The sequence below is a fragment of the Aulonocara stuartgranti genome (genome assembly GCF_965226115.1).
Source record: "Aulonocara stuartgranti genome assembly, chromosome: 8".
Taxonomy (NCBI): domain Eukaryota; kingdom Metazoa; phylum Chordata; class Actinopteri; order Cichliformes; family Cichlidae; genus Aulonocara; species Aulonocara stuartgranti.
Window position 1 is genome coordinate 12,090,923 of NC_138959.1, and position 14,511 is coordinate 12,105,433.

General features: G+C 40.3%; 2 protein-coding genes across 10 annotated transcripts in view; both read left to right on the forward strand.

Moving 5' to 3' along the window:
• LOC309712980 (disks large homolog 5-like) overlaps window positions 1-12,704 on the forward strand; it is a 30,370-nt gene extending 17,666 nt beyond the window's left edge. For both annotated transcript variants that reach the window (XM_082544265.1, XM_082544266.1), the window contains exons 16-33: window positions 246-1,202; window positions 1,339-1,462; window positions 1,679-1,823; window positions 2,817-2,938; window positions 3,462-3,542; window positions 3,619-3,778; window positions 4,989-5,151; window positions 5,243-5,376; window positions 5,666-5,830; window positions 5,948-6,131; window positions 6,379-6,527; window positions 6,829-6,999; window positions 7,135-7,331; window positions 8,174-8,317; window positions 8,490-8,617; window positions 9,011-9,120; window positions 10,857-10,966; window positions 11,789-12,704. In XM_082544265.1, coding sequence (XP_082400391.1) covers window positions 246-1,202; window positions 1,339-1,462; window positions 1,679-1,823; window positions 2,817-2,938; window positions 3,462-3,542; window positions 3,619-3,778; window positions 4,989-5,151; window positions 5,243-5,376; window positions 5,666-5,830; window positions 5,948-6,131; window positions 6,379-6,527; window positions 6,829-6,999; window positions 7,135-7,331; window positions 8,174-8,317; window positions 8,490-8,617; window positions 9,011-9,120; window positions 10,857-10,966; window positions 11,789-11,892 — 3,348 coding nt within the window. In that variant the 3' untranslated portion in view covers window positions 11,893-12,704. The remainder of the gene's footprint in view (window positions 1-245; window positions 1,203-1,338; window positions 1,463-1,678; window positions 1,824-2,816; window positions 2,939-3,461; window positions 3,543-3,618; window positions 3,779-4,988; window positions 5,152-5,242; window positions 5,377-5,665; window positions 5,831-5,947; window positions 6,132-6,378; window positions 6,528-6,828; window positions 7,000-7,134; window positions 7,332-8,173; window positions 8,318-8,489; window positions 8,618-9,010; window positions 9,121-10,856; window positions 10,967-11,788) is intronic.
• Window positions 12,705-13,343: 639 nt separating this feature from the next.
• LOC309713520 (calcium-activated potassium channel subunit alpha-1a) overlaps window positions 13,344-14,511 on the forward strand; it is a 101,353-nt gene continuing 100,185 nt past the window's right edge. For 2 of the 8 annotated variants that reach the window (XM_082545199.1, XM_082545202.1), the window contains exons 1-2: window positions 13,346-13,966; window positions 14,068-14,328. In XM_082545199.1, the coding sequence (XP_082401325.1) occupies window positions 13,949-13,966; window positions 14,068-14,328 (279 nt within the window). In that variant the 5' untranslated portion in view covers window positions 13,346-13,948. Of the gene's footprint in view, window positions 13,967-14,067; window positions 14,329-14,511 lie in introns of all 8 variants that reach the window. The other 6 variants (XM_082545204.1, XM_082545205.1, XM_082545201.1 and 3 more) reach the window with 5 other exon arrangements.

Genomic DNA, 14,511 nt, shown 5'->3' on the forward strand with positions numbered 1-14,511 from the left:
TTCTAATAGACTCCCAATAGTCAGGCTTTATGCTAGTTGTACAATGCTTACTTTGTGCAAATGCTCATTGGGTTAATAGACAATGCAAAGTCTTCTTAAACCTTAATTGCTACCAGTATCTTTAATTTTTAAATGCTATCTCAAGTTTGTGGTTAAAAATGTCAGCGATCGTCCATTTCATCGGAAGCTATTTATTGCATTTAAACTATTTTAATGTATATTTATCAACATTTCTTCCTGCACAGTTCTTTCCCCAAAGCTGTTCTGGGCAGAGTTTATATGAAACTTTGAGAGACTCTGAAAAGAACCCGCGACTCCAGTCCTGTGAGGGCCACACGAGAAACTGCAGAAACTCTAAGCACAATTGCTCCACACAAACTGACATTTGTAGCTGTGACTTTGGCAGCAGAGGGGAGGAAGCCTGCAAGGATACCGGTGACTCCCTGAATAGCAGCAGTGGCAGCACTCACTCCCACCACAAACCCTTTTCCAATGGTTCCCCGCATTCCCGTTCCTTTTCTGCCTCACATAGTCCTTCGGAACCCCACCCAGAATTCTGCTACCGGAGGCAGGACCTCCAGCATCGGCCTTTTACCTTCACCCCTCTTCTGTCCGACTGCAGCTCACCACAGGCTGCTGTGGACCGAGTGCAGAGCTCGCCAGTCAAGCCCAGTGGAGGCACATGGCCTAAAGTCATAGTGGGAACTGTTTCAGAGTACACCCAACTGTCCATCTATAAGAAGCCCAAACAGAGGAAGTCTATTTTTGACATGAATGCTTTCAGGAGACCTGATGCAGCCCAAAAACTGGACTACATGTCCCTGTCTCACTCACCGCAGAGCTCAGTGTCTGAATCTGCTCAGACACCCCCCACCCCACCAGCAAGGAGCGACTCGTTTAGGTTCAAGCATCGGCAGCAGAACAGCTCCGCGTCGGACTCCACCATTACCACCGGCACACCACCAGCATCCCCTGCCCAAGCTACGAATCCTAAGGACAAGGGAGAGGTGGGAAACCAATGCTATTTCAATGATGGCCCTCCAGGAGAGGCCAAGGGCAGCTCCAAGAAACCTGCTGAGGAGGAAGAAGAGGAGGAGAACCGGTACAGGACAGAAGTGCAAGGAAAAAAGAGATACCGGCCAAAATCAGCACCAGCACTACGTCGAAATGTGACTCCATTGCACATTCCTGTTCCTATTCAGGTAACTGAGTATTTAAAGAACATGTTGAGGAATTTACTATTTGACATTTTTATAGATGCTATGGTTTGTGTTATTTTGTGTCCCTTATTTCCTCAAAAATTAAAAGGCTTACAAGCTGTACGTTTGCTCCTTGCAGGTACAGAGTTTCTCTAACGATGAACACTCCCCAGAGCCAGTGGACTTGTTACGTTTCTCTCCTATACGAACCAATCGGTACAGCGTACAATATGCACCCAAAAGCTACAGTAGCATTGCATCACGTAAGTTATGGGAACAGCTTAATGTGTTCATTTTTTTCCATTTTTTTTTTTTTCACATTTCCAAACACTGCATGGATCACTAATAATAAAAATAGAAAGTTGATTTCGATTTGTTGGGGTTTTTTCTATTGAACTAATAAAGGCTTGATATTTATAGGATGGAAGTGTCACATAACTACTACTTGTTGATGTCTAATCCCACTATTTGTCCTCCAGACCCTGCACAACGAAGTTTTGCCCCTTGCCCTGCTGTGACGGCTGTCATGAGGAACCCTGTCTACACAGCCTGGAGCCATGAGGTCCAGGCCAACAACCCTCCTCCAGCTCCCAGCTCGAGCAGTCATCCTCATACACACACAAGGTGTTCTGTCAGTCTTTTCAACATGCACGAGTCCAACTCTTCTTCACGAGCCTTTTTACTGTTGTGAATCCTAAAAATAAATCTTGTCATTTTGCCATGTGAATATATGAATTAATGAGTATACTTATTTTGCTTATAGTGTCAAGTAAAATTTTCTGTTTCAATCACACCTCATTCACTGCAGACATTTAATAGGAAGAAGGTAGCTGAGTCGACTAAACCACTACAATTTGTCGGTGAAACAGAACTCTCAATTCCAGGTCTTTGAATTGACTTAATAGAGTTCACCCATGATTAATTGAATTATTCGACAGGTAGAGTATCTTCAGTGCTGTTTTTGTCTGTTAGACAGATAATGCAGCAACTAGTCAAATACAACTTGGTGGAAATGTGGAGCAGGGACAAAGAAAGCCACCAGATTTTGGGACAGAACCAGGTCACGTCGTTAAGAAATTCTGAGCTAGGTCATCGGCCTCGTTGGAGAAAAGTGTTCTCCAAATGCTTTTAAGTTTACTTTTTTCCTTGTTACGACATCTTGAAATATCTATATCTGTTAGAAAACTGATATTTTATCTCAACTGTTAGACTGTCTCTTTTGAAGCAGAGAGAGAGATTAATTAATAATTATTCTGTATTCTTTTTTTGCTGTGATTGTATTCTGCATACTTCTGGTTTTTGGTGCATTAGTTAGAAATAAAAGACAATTTCAGATGTTGTTTTTTTTTTTTTTTTTTTTTTATATATAGATTTAACAGTTTATTTTGATGCTTACTGCAAAGTAGACATTAGTTCTAGTAGTACTGTTTTTCATTTTAACCACAGATTTGCTAAATCCTGAATGGTGTATTTATAGCAGCGAAACAACTGTGTATCCTGCCCCAGATCTCATGGACAGATGGCATGTAGCAAATTATATCTTGCCCTGGGTTGAATAATTGACTGCCGGGGGACTTACGCAGGCCTTTTCTTTTTCCTCCCCCCCCTCTACTCTAGCCCCCAGCATCAAGGTCGCCTCAGTCTGGACCTCAGCCACAAGCGCACTGGAAACCCGACTGAGCGGAGCTGCAGCCAACCACCACACAGTACTAACTCCTTGCCCTGCAGCAACAGAATGAGTATGTATGGTGCCCTAGTTTTATGGTAATCACGACATGTTTAAAATGTGAATAATGTTGTTTACATTTTTCTTAATTCAGTCCGCACTTATTTAGCCCACTATTTATCACTGCTAGCAAAACACCTAACTGGCGTCGAGTTGCATTGTTAGCAAACACTGACTTCTGTGACACAAAATTATTTAACTTTAATTTTACTCTTAAACTCATTATATTTATGCAATGTCAGTTTTAAATGCAACTCTCCTGTAATGAGTTAGAAAGTCTTGTAGCAGTTTAATTGGCTCAGGAGACGATGGTGATTAACTGGCTACTTCAAACATTTGCTCTGTGGTAAATATTTAGATTAGCAGTGTCGGGGAAAGGGGCTTATCACAGTTGTTCATATATTTCCTGGGGAATTCCCATATCAACATGGTTGGATACCCTCAGTTGTGTGAGAAAATGTTTCTTGTTTTCTTTTTTTTTCCATTATGGGTCAACTGACCCTTTTAATAAATTTCCTGTTTTTTTTTTTTCTTAGGCACCTCTGGTACTCAATTTAGAGCAGAACGGATTAAGATCCCTCCAATTCGTTATCCTCGCGCCACTGGATCTGACAAAGGTACTGTTCAGTCTGGGAGCAACATCTACTGGTACCAAATGTTACTTCAATTTTTTAATATCTTCCGTCACTCCAGGCTCGCTTACACATTCGGAGGGTAGCAGCCCAACACCTCCAATGTCCCCTGTCAACCTGGACACGTCGTCTTTCACTAGCAGCCAATCGCAGAGCTCCATTTCCACCCAACCTAGGATATCAGTCAGCCCTGCTTCAATTGGTGACAGGCGAAAGGAAGGGTAGGCCAACCGAATCCTCGTCATTGTCCGAATCTTTATCCCACCATGATTCAGCACCACAAGACATGTTTTCCACCATTTGTCTGTACTTTTTGTCTGGTTCATTGTGATTAAATGCTTGCAAAGCAGTAAACAAAGCCTCAAGCCTCCATCCAACACTGTCACCACAATCGATCATTTTATTATCTTCACTTTCTTCTCTGCTGCTGAGCCTTGTAACTTGAAATCTTTCTGTCTTTGTCTGTTTTTATTTTTTCCCTGTCATTCTGCTTCTCAGATTTGTCTCTTACTGCACTTCCTCTGTTAGACCTCCACTTGGAATTAAGCCCAAGTTCTTCTCTTTAAGAAGCTTGAGGTTTGTCTTGTGCTGGTAGCACATACAGTATAAGCACTGTCTGCAGGACTGTTGGAGCACAGATCTTATCATTCTGCCTACACTCTGCATATATAAATGTTACAGTCTAGACTCACTTTGCAGCAGCGGTGCTAGATTCTTTTGAATGTTTAATAATGGCAGTAATGAAATGGATGTGTATCCTTAGGTCGTCATCTTCTCTGCTCATTATTTATTCAGAATGCTGTTAAATGTTGTATGATTGCATGACATGAAGTGGGATTTGAAAATGCACGCTTGCCACATCAGCCACAACATTAAAACCTTGTTCTTGGTACAGTGTGCTACAAAAACAGCTTGGACCATTAGGTGCACAAACATAAGACCTTTGGGCGTGTCTGGTATTGTCAGACATGAGGCTACAGGCTCAAGCATCAGATGCTTGATCAGATTGGGATTTTGAGAGGTTGGAGGCCCTGACATTGTCCAGTTGGGGACTGTCATTGCCTTCATATGGTGCTGCTGTTTTTGTGGGTGGTATCAGCCACATACCAGGATTGTGATTACTGTTATTTACTTTACCTGCAAGGGGTTTTTAATGTTGTGGCTGGTACGTGCATATTATTGTTTGAACAATACACATTTGTGTGAAAAATGTCACATGATTCGGTGATTATTTGCATACATGACATGCATGATAGCATGCAGACTCATATTGTGTAGGAAAACATTAGATTGAAGGGAAGAGCTTATTCTAATTTTTTTTTTTTTTTTTTTCCTTCCCCAAAGTTGCATGCTTGCAACTTTTCTATAAGATGTCAAAACACATAAATGTTCTTCTTTTTTTTTTTTTTTTTTTTTTTTTTTCTCCTGAAGGCCGTACCTGGGGGAGCCACGAAATGTGACGGTACAGAAGGGAGCAGAACCGCTTGGTATCTCCATTGTGAGTGGAGAGAATGGCGGAGTGTTTGTGTCCAAAGTGACAGCAGGTAGCATTGCTCATCAAGCTCGATTAGAGTACGGAGATCAACTTCTTGAGGTACATTAGCTACTTTACTGCATATCCATGATTTATCTTTTTTTTTTTTTTTTTTTTTTTTCTGCCTCTAATGAATCCCTTCTGTTTCCAGTTTAATGGAATCAACCTTCGCAATGCCAATGAGCAGCAGGCACGGCTGGTGATCGGGCAGCAATGTGACACGGTCACCATTTTGGCTCAGTATAATCCACACATGTTTCAGCTGGGGATTCACTCTCGTTCAGGGTAAGAGGGAGACGAGAGCTTAGCAGTGCCCTTTTCTGTATAAAGCACAGTATGTGCAAAGCAAACGCATGAGTACACAATCGTAAAGACTTCATACTGTAGCACAGGAATAAGAAATGGGTTATGTAATTATGATTAACAAATATTAACACTAAAAAGGAGATGGCACGAATGTGCTATAACAGTAAACAAACCCTAAAGTGTATTCTCTAAAAAACAGTTATTTGGACTTTAGGGTAAAATATTAAATGATTAGAAAAGATTCTGACTTTGTTTCTCATCTTTTTAGTTCTCGGATGGAATCCATCAGCAACCAGCCGTCACCCCATGACAGCGGAGCCACCACACCGGACAATCACTCCACTGTAGATTTACTGAGTGAGCAGGATGAAGGCACGATTACTCCTGCATCCAAACAAACGACTCCTGCCACTAGTCCACACATCTCCTCCAGGTAGTAGCTTTATATCTGCTTTTATGTTCGCTGGGTTGATATGGTGTTTTAATACAGCCCTTTAAAATAGACTTTGAATCTACTGGTCGAACTTCTTAAAATGTATTTTTCTTTCAGGCTTCCTGGTTCAAATCCACGCAGGGTTCCAGAGTATCGGTTGGTGAGGCTGAAGAGGATCCACGTGGAGCTGGGAGTTCAGATCTGTGGAGGGAACCTTTATGGCATCTTTGTGGAGAGTTTAGATGATGACAGCCCTGCTAGGGGTCCTGATGGTTTACTGCCTGGAGATTTGATGCTGGAGGTATCTTTCATATTTGTCAATAACTGTGACGCACCAAAGTTGTCATGTGTTCAATAAAAAGTAAGTTGCAGTAGCTGTAGTGAAAACAATACTGGACATAATTGTGTGATTTGTGTACCTGTATTATAATGCTCTGAGGCTAGAAGAAAAGCACATTAAAGCAGGTTTAGACATAGAATCTGACTGCTTTCTGTCTTATAGATGATTGTCTTTATAGTTTTAATTTATTTATTTATTTTTTAAACAGTACAATGGTGTCAGCATGAAGAACAAAACTAAAGAAGATGCTTACCTGGAATTGTTGAAACCAGCTGAAACGATCACCTTCAAGGTCCAGAACTATGCAGACAACCTTGATGCAGTAAGAGAGAGTACCGGAGATGGATTTTTCATAAGGTACCCTGAATATTTATCAGGCCACTGAAATTAAACTGCTGAGATGACATGAATATTGTGCCTCTTAATTTTATGTTAAACAAAATCCAAAATGGAACCTAACCACCGGGAAATGGGCAGTAAAGTTTGGGAACATTGAGCTAACAGAACAGACATGTTTTGGTGATTTGAGTGTCAGGTCAATAACTCGTTGAAGCTTGTAGAGTATAGCTTGTAAGACTTGTTTTTCCATTATAGTCTGCAAAGTTTTGTTTATCATGCCATTGACATCTTCCCCAACTACTTTATTCATATTTGGCAGAGCACTTTATGAGAGAGTGGCAGAAATGGAGCAGGAGCTAAGCTTTAAGAAAGATGACATCCTTTATGTTGAAGACACACTACCAAATGGTAATTTTGGCTTCTGGATGGCCTGGCAGCTTGATGAGAGTGCACAGAAACTAGAGAAAGGACAGATTCCAAGTAAATACATGTAAGTACAGTGTAAGAATTTGTGGTTTTCTGATTTAGAAAATCTGTTGAGAAATTCTACATTCATCAAACTTTAATGTTAAAGAACATTAGTTTGATAGCATGTTGATATGGATTGAAATATTATCTCCATAAGGATGGACCAGGAATTCTACAGAAGGCACAGCATGGCTGATATGAAGGATGAAAACGGCACTAGCAGGACGCTGTCTGCTGCTGCTCGGAGGTCATTCTTTCGCCGGAGGCTAAAGCACAAACGGAGTGGATCCAAGGATGGAAAGGACATGACGGCTTTGGACGCCATTAGCACAGATTCTTTACCCATCACAGAGGGTGAGAAACTCTCTTCTAAACACAACTTTATTTAAAAATGCACAAAAGACACATAATTGTATAAGAAAGGTTGATTCTGGAATAAGCACATATTTGGATTTTCTTGAGCGCTTACTTCACCAGCATTGCATTATACTGTCGTCACATTGTTAAACTTACAAAGGACTGTTTGAAATCAAAAAGTTCACAGTGAATACAGCAGAATCTGATTATTGTATTTCACACATTCCTTCACAAGAGTTGGACGTAAAATTACCCACAAATCTGTTCAACCACAGGCAGATTTGTCAGAGGTTTGAATGTGGAGCACGCTGCAGAGGCTTGCTCACTTTCTAAGCATCCAAGATTTAATTTACTGGATATAGTCTTGACTTCAGTCAATTTATCAGACTTCACACAGCTGCATCTGGAGGTGCAACAAACATAATTACATTTCATCACAGACACCACAGTTTTACCAAATAAATTTTAGTCTTTGGTGTTTAAAATAGTTACCTTTAAGTGTTTAAAGAAAAGTTCATACATTTATTTTTTTTAATGAAAACCTTTTCCCAATTAAGCCTAATCTCTAAGACTTAATAATGCTCTCAAGTTTGAAAAGTTCAGATTTTATTCTTTAGGCTTGATACTAGATAGAAACTGCTACTTTGAATGTCCCTATTAACCTTACGTGATGATTTGTGAGGCAGATCTCAGGCATGAAGATGTGTTTATATAGCTGGATTTTTCTTGAAAGAAACTGAAGCTTTCACATAACACAGAAACCACGGTTAAAATGAGCAGCAGTGTCTCTCTCCTGTTATGCCTTTGGAATAAATTGCTTTGGTTTATTCCCTGCACAGACGGCGTGAGCCTCATGTACCAGCGGGTTCAGAAGGTGGAGTACTCTTCGCCTCGTCCAGTGCTGATCTTGGGTCCATTAGTGGAGGCCTGTAAGGACATGTTGGAGAAGGAGGCTCCTACCAAGTTCTGTCGCTGTTTGCCTGGTGAGCTTCTGATTTGTGTGAATTTATACATGAAGGATGTGTGTGTCCATCAGACTTGTGTTATTGCGCAAGGGAGATTTCACTGAGAGCTACCTAACATGAAACTCAAAGATCAGAGAACTTGACGTGTATATTAAAATAAAAAATGTTGCTTTTTTTTCTTTACTTTTAGAAATTATGAAGGCATCTCAGCAGGCAATAGAGCGTGGAGTAAAGGATTGTGTGTTCATTGATTACAAACGGAGGAGTGGGCATTTTGACGTGACAACAGTCGCCTCAATAAAAGAAATCACAGAAAAGGTAAATTTAAAATAACCTTAATCTGCACTATTTATTGATTTGCTTGTCCAGAAATGACACATTTATGACCCTGCACCAATAGCAGTTGTATCTTGAAGTTTATGCACTGCTGTCTTTCCAACTTTTCTTACAATCTTCAGAGGACTTTCAGCTGAATTCCAAATAATGCAATACAGCCAAACTTCCAAACTGATTAAAATAACTTGATTGGCTACATATTTTCAAAGAACCTTTATTTTTTTTTATGTTGACATTTATGTTGTTGTTGATATCCCATAAACTGCTAGAAGTCTTTAAACACACAGAGCGTGAAAATAAATATTTTCTGCAGTTTTTTTTTTGTTTTGTTTTTTTTGAAACCTCTCCCATTTCTCATGTTGTCTTCTCTCATAGGACTGTCACTGCTTACTTGACATTGCCCCTCACGCCATTGAACGTCTTCACATGGTTCACATCTACCCAATCATCATATTCATCCGCTACAAAAATGCCAAGCAGATAAAGTGAGTAATTTCATGCCTGCTTTGACTTTTAAAATATTTTTTTTATTTCTACCTGTCAGACATGTTGAGCATGCTTTGTGTTGTGGTACCAGTTTTGTTTACCCAGTTATTTGTCAAGCTCCAAACCTTGAACAACATACAGAGAGAACTCATCCAAAGCTTTTGCCTCTCGAGGCTGTTTCTGAGAAGAAAGGGGAAAATGTGGGCCATAGCATTTTCAAATAAAGCCACATTCATGAACAAAACTCATCCGTATATTCTGAACTAAAGTAATAATCTGTTTCTATTTTGCAAATAACTACTTGGGCATTAAATCAATATGTAATCTAAAAATGTCAGGTCATAAAGAATTATTTAAAGATTACTTAAAGTTCCCCCATTTTAAAGCCATTCTCACTTGAAGGACTGATTATTCCTGATTATGCTTAATTTTATCTGGCTTGAGACAGTTGCTTGGGAAATTGGCATCTGCAGAAGTCTTGCTGGTTTTATAATCACATTTGCCCTCCATCCATAACAAAACGAATTGATCAACCAAAATTTGATCAGCATCATTAGTTGCGAAGACACGACGTGCTCTCTTCCACCACCTGTTTTCATCGACTGATGGTGATGGCTCACAGATCCTCTGCTTTTTCATTTGTAATCCGTGGGAAGATTAAATCTGCTGAACCTTCGGCATGGTGCTTCATGCACATGCGCACACAAACGCATGCAAATCAGGGCAAACTCGGGTCGGGCAGGAACAGGCTTTTTCCACCACGCACGTACACACACGCGTCCATAAATCTATGAAACGGTGCAGCAGGCAAACATGGTTCAGATTGATTCCTGCTAAGCCTTCGCTGTCATCAGCTGAGTGCCAGCTGTCCTGGGAGGGGCTCACGAGGCCTGTGGCTCCGCTTCGTGGTGTGGGTGGCTAAAAACACACGATGCCCTGCCGGCCTCAGCTTCCATGTACACAAAAACACACCTCCCACTGCCTGCTGCAGCAACTGACAGGAGGTTTTTCATGGGTTTCTATCCTCTGAGAAGCATCAGCAGACCAAAATGTTGACTGCATAATGAGTGAAAGGAGAGAGACAGTGGTATTCTAGGTTAAGTCAGAGGTAAAAGATGAAGACTGGTAAACACATGAATTCTCAAGGCTTTGTGCGGTCATGGGTACTGAGTGGGATGGATGGGTTTAAAGTAGGGAGATTTCACTGAAGCTAAGCTGTTAGATTTCTTGGCAGAAATGAGAAGTTTTGCTGTAAAAACTAGTAGATATCTCCTTTAAATTGCATCTATAGTTACTTTAGTCAACATCTGAGTATTTTTTTATTTTATTTCGATAAAATGCTAATAAGGGTAGTTGATCCTTGTTAACTTTGCTGATTTATCCAAAAAGACTTTCTTGTCTATTACTGCCAGTAGAATTTCCAGGAAAATGGTTTTCATTTAAGTTAATGTTGGCAGTAGCAGCCCAGAAACATGAATAATTTATATGCAGTTGAATTGGGATAAATGTATTCACATTTTTGTATAAAAGAAATTCACTCTAAATTTGTATTTAGCAATGTTCAAGATGTATTAAAATATCCACACACTATTATTACTGTTTATAAACATGTCTGCAGATTTTTAGTAATACAAAATATGGAAATTGTGACGGTTTTGTTGACATCAAGAATCTGACACTTTGAGTGTTTGAAATGAGGTTTTGTAGCAGGCTGACAGGGCTGATGTTTCCTCAGAGAGCAGAAGGACCCTTTGTACCTGCGGGATAAACTGTCTCAGAAACATTCCAGGGAGCAGTTTGAGGCAGCGCAGAAAATAGAGCAGGACTACAGCCGCTTCTTCACAGGTTGGTGGGATAGGCTTATGTTCACTCGATGTTAATTTGTATACAGGCATTATAATTCTAATTATTGTAACCTTAACCACACCTACAGTACACAGAAATGTGTAACTGCAAACTGAATCCCAGTTTACAAAGAAAGGTGTATTTTTTGTAACCATTTTTTCACCTCGGGCTTAAAAGTCAGTTCATCAATAATCAGACACAAACTGTTTAATGGCATTTATCGCTGTATGTCCAAAATTTTTGGTGATAGTCTCTGAGATTTGTTTTTAACTGTATTTATTTCATGTTATTTAGAGTTTAGTCTTAAAGAGGAGGTATTGGGAGCACTGTATGTGTGTTCTTTAAGAAGAGTTAAAGTTCTGGTAACTGGAGCAGCAGACAGTCTGACACCCAACTGTCTGCCTGATTAATGACTAGAAAAGGAGGCGACTTATACACAAGGGCTTTTGCAATGAACACATACCACAACTGATCCCATCTATTAGGGAGAGTTGGCCGGCCAACTTCTGCACACATGCCACGATTGTGATTATATTTATCAGCACTTTCATTAAAAGTATCTGTTGATAGACAGCTTATACCAGTTTGTCTTCACAGTTTACAACTGTAAGTCTTTTATTTCCACAGTCCTGTTGGTTGGTGTCAACATTAGTCTCATTACATGCTTGATATAATTGAAAATGAGTAGTGCTTGGATTATGCAAAAATAAGAAAAAATCACATTGGTCTGGGAGCTGAGTGACTGAATGGGAAAAAATGAAAGAACTTTCAATGGGATGTGTTAACCACAAAAATACCACCCTCCTCCCAACTGTATTGCAGGTATTGTCCAGGGAGGCAGCGTCTCCTACATTTGCACTCAGATCATGACCATCGTGGAGCAGGAACAGAGTAAAGTACTGTGGATTCCAGATGGAGCCCTGTAAAAGTATCTCCCCTTGTTCATGTCAACCAGAAACATTCCAGGATGTAGCGAAGATGTTCAAATCCAGCAGTTCACAGCCGACTCGATGGTTAACATCCAATACTTCTCACTTACAGCAATATCAGCACACATGATTTGCAATATTCCTACTACAGTAATTATGTAGTACAGAGACTTGTTTACACTAGTCTTCAATACTTGAATTGTGTATTCCCTCATATTCAGTAGCACTCCTTTAATCCCTTGAATTGTCAGACCACAGGGACTCTGCATCAACTCCAAACTGAAGATGGACCACTGTGTTCCCTCCTTGATATTTATGTCTTCTCTTGCCATTTAATTTATCTAATCAAGTCAAAGATGTTGGTTATGATCCTTTGTTATACAACTGTAGCTCTCTAGTGAATAATGTTCTTATTTATAGAGGAGAAATTGCTTCCTTCACATTATGTCAGTCTTTATTTGGATCATTTCACTCCTCTCATATAATATTGTGCCAAGCTAAATATATTTAATACACCACACTTATTAACACTGCAATTTTCCTTGTAAATCACGCAGCAGGTTTGCTAGTTTCTGCCAATATTCTTTGTCAGGTGGATTTTTATTTTTTTTTGTTTTTAAATTTAAGAAGGGATTTTATTTTATTTTTTTCATCTGTTGGCTAAACACATGTACGTGTTCCTCCTTGAATTTTCACGTCAATCACGTTGAGAGCATTTCATCTGGATGTCAGATAAAACACTTTACATCAGGCTTTCTCCAAATGAAGGTTATTGTTTCTATAAAATATTAAACATTCAGTTAATGGAGTGCAAGTTGTCTGTGTTTTCTTTGCACATCTGAATGCTAACATCAGCTCACAAATAGTAGGCTGGTTATTTGTCAAGAAAAACTGGACTCAAGTTGGACCTCAATCAGTGCACAGTTTGTCCTCGAGGGGGAGTAATTTACCACTAGACGAGAGAAAACAAGATGTCCTGTTTAGTACTTTTCCTTACCATGTTTTATAACTGCCCATATAAATACTCTTATTCCAATATTTGGAAACTTTTTACATTTTGGGTTTTCTAAGCCTTTAATGCGTGGTGGCGTGGAAACAATGAAAATGTATGGTGTATTCTCTGCTGCAATGTGTTTTTTAAACCCGTATTTCCATCACTGCTGGAGAAAACGTTTTCTCGTTTAAAGGCTCCAGACATCCTTAGATTGATGTTAAAGCTCCATATAAAGATGTAGGACACCAATAAGAGAATTTCATTTTCGTCACTTTGCCCCACCTTATTATAGAAATACAGTTTGAAATGTGATTATAGTTTAGGAACATAGATCTAATGTACAAAACTAAAACGTCCGTACAAAATTAAGGGTTTAAAAGCACGGTGGCTCTAACCATAAAGTTACAACCATCAAAAATTGATGAAGCGGTCACTATAAATAACCAGACATCAAGATAAGCATCGACGTCTGCTATTGATGGCTCCTCCCCCGCTACCTGTAAATCTGCGATGCCATCTTCCAACAAATGGATGTGACAGAAGGAGTCGGAGAACGAGAATTGCGTACAAGAATAAAACGGTCATTTTTTTTCCCAACCCAAACGATATATCCGTAAAGGAAACGACAAACTGCGGCCTTTGACGCGAGGACGGCATTCAACAGTGCGCGGTGCTGAGCTCAAGTAGCGGACCTGCTGAAGGCTACGCTGTAAAAAAACAAAAAACAAGGTGGGGGAGTGAGTGAATCGACTGGCGACGACAGCACGCCTCTTCAGTGTTATCATAACGCCGCTGCAGTTTCATCCATCGGATCTGTGAGAAAACCGTGAGTTTTGAGGAGTTTGAACAAGAAATTTGATTTTTACGCACACGTCTAACGGATGACGCGCAATCCCGGCAACGAACACGCGTCGTGAGGCGCACGACTGAGATCTTAATTTCAAAAGAAGTTTGGGGGGTTTTTTTTGGTTTTTTTTTTTTGTTTGTTTGTTTTAATTGCGAGTGTGGCTCTTGTGGACTTTAACTTTTACATCTTTGCTTAGAGTGAAGCCAGATGAGATGGAAGAGGAGCGGAAGGTGGTTGGCTGAACATGCCTGAGCCGTTGTGGCATCAGGGGGCGCTGGCTGGAGCTCCCCAAAGGCCCTGAATCCCAGTTGAGTTGATTGTTTGTTTTTAGGGGCTGGCAGGTGACCAGAAGTCGGTAATGCCGAAAAACAGGGAGAGATTCAACCCGGACCCATCCATCCACATATCCAAGATGAATGTGATCATCCCGTTCTCACCAGATGTGCCCTGTGATAACAACGGCCAGCGGATGTGGTGGGCTTTCCTCGCCTCTTCCATGGTCACTTTCTTTGGGGGTCTCTTCATAATCCTGCTGTGGAGAACTCTCAAATACCTGTGGACCGTATGCTGCCACTGTAACGCCAAAAAGAAGGTACGCCAGCTCATTTCATAACGCAGCACTCCTCCATGAAATCATCATAGAGGGGTTTTTGTGTAGCAGCCAGTTTGATTTGGGCTTGTAATTAAATCTGTAGTAGGTCCAATCAAAGTGCATGACTCTGAATAATGAACTCTGCTATTCTTGGCTTAATGTCACATACAATGCGAGCCTGTT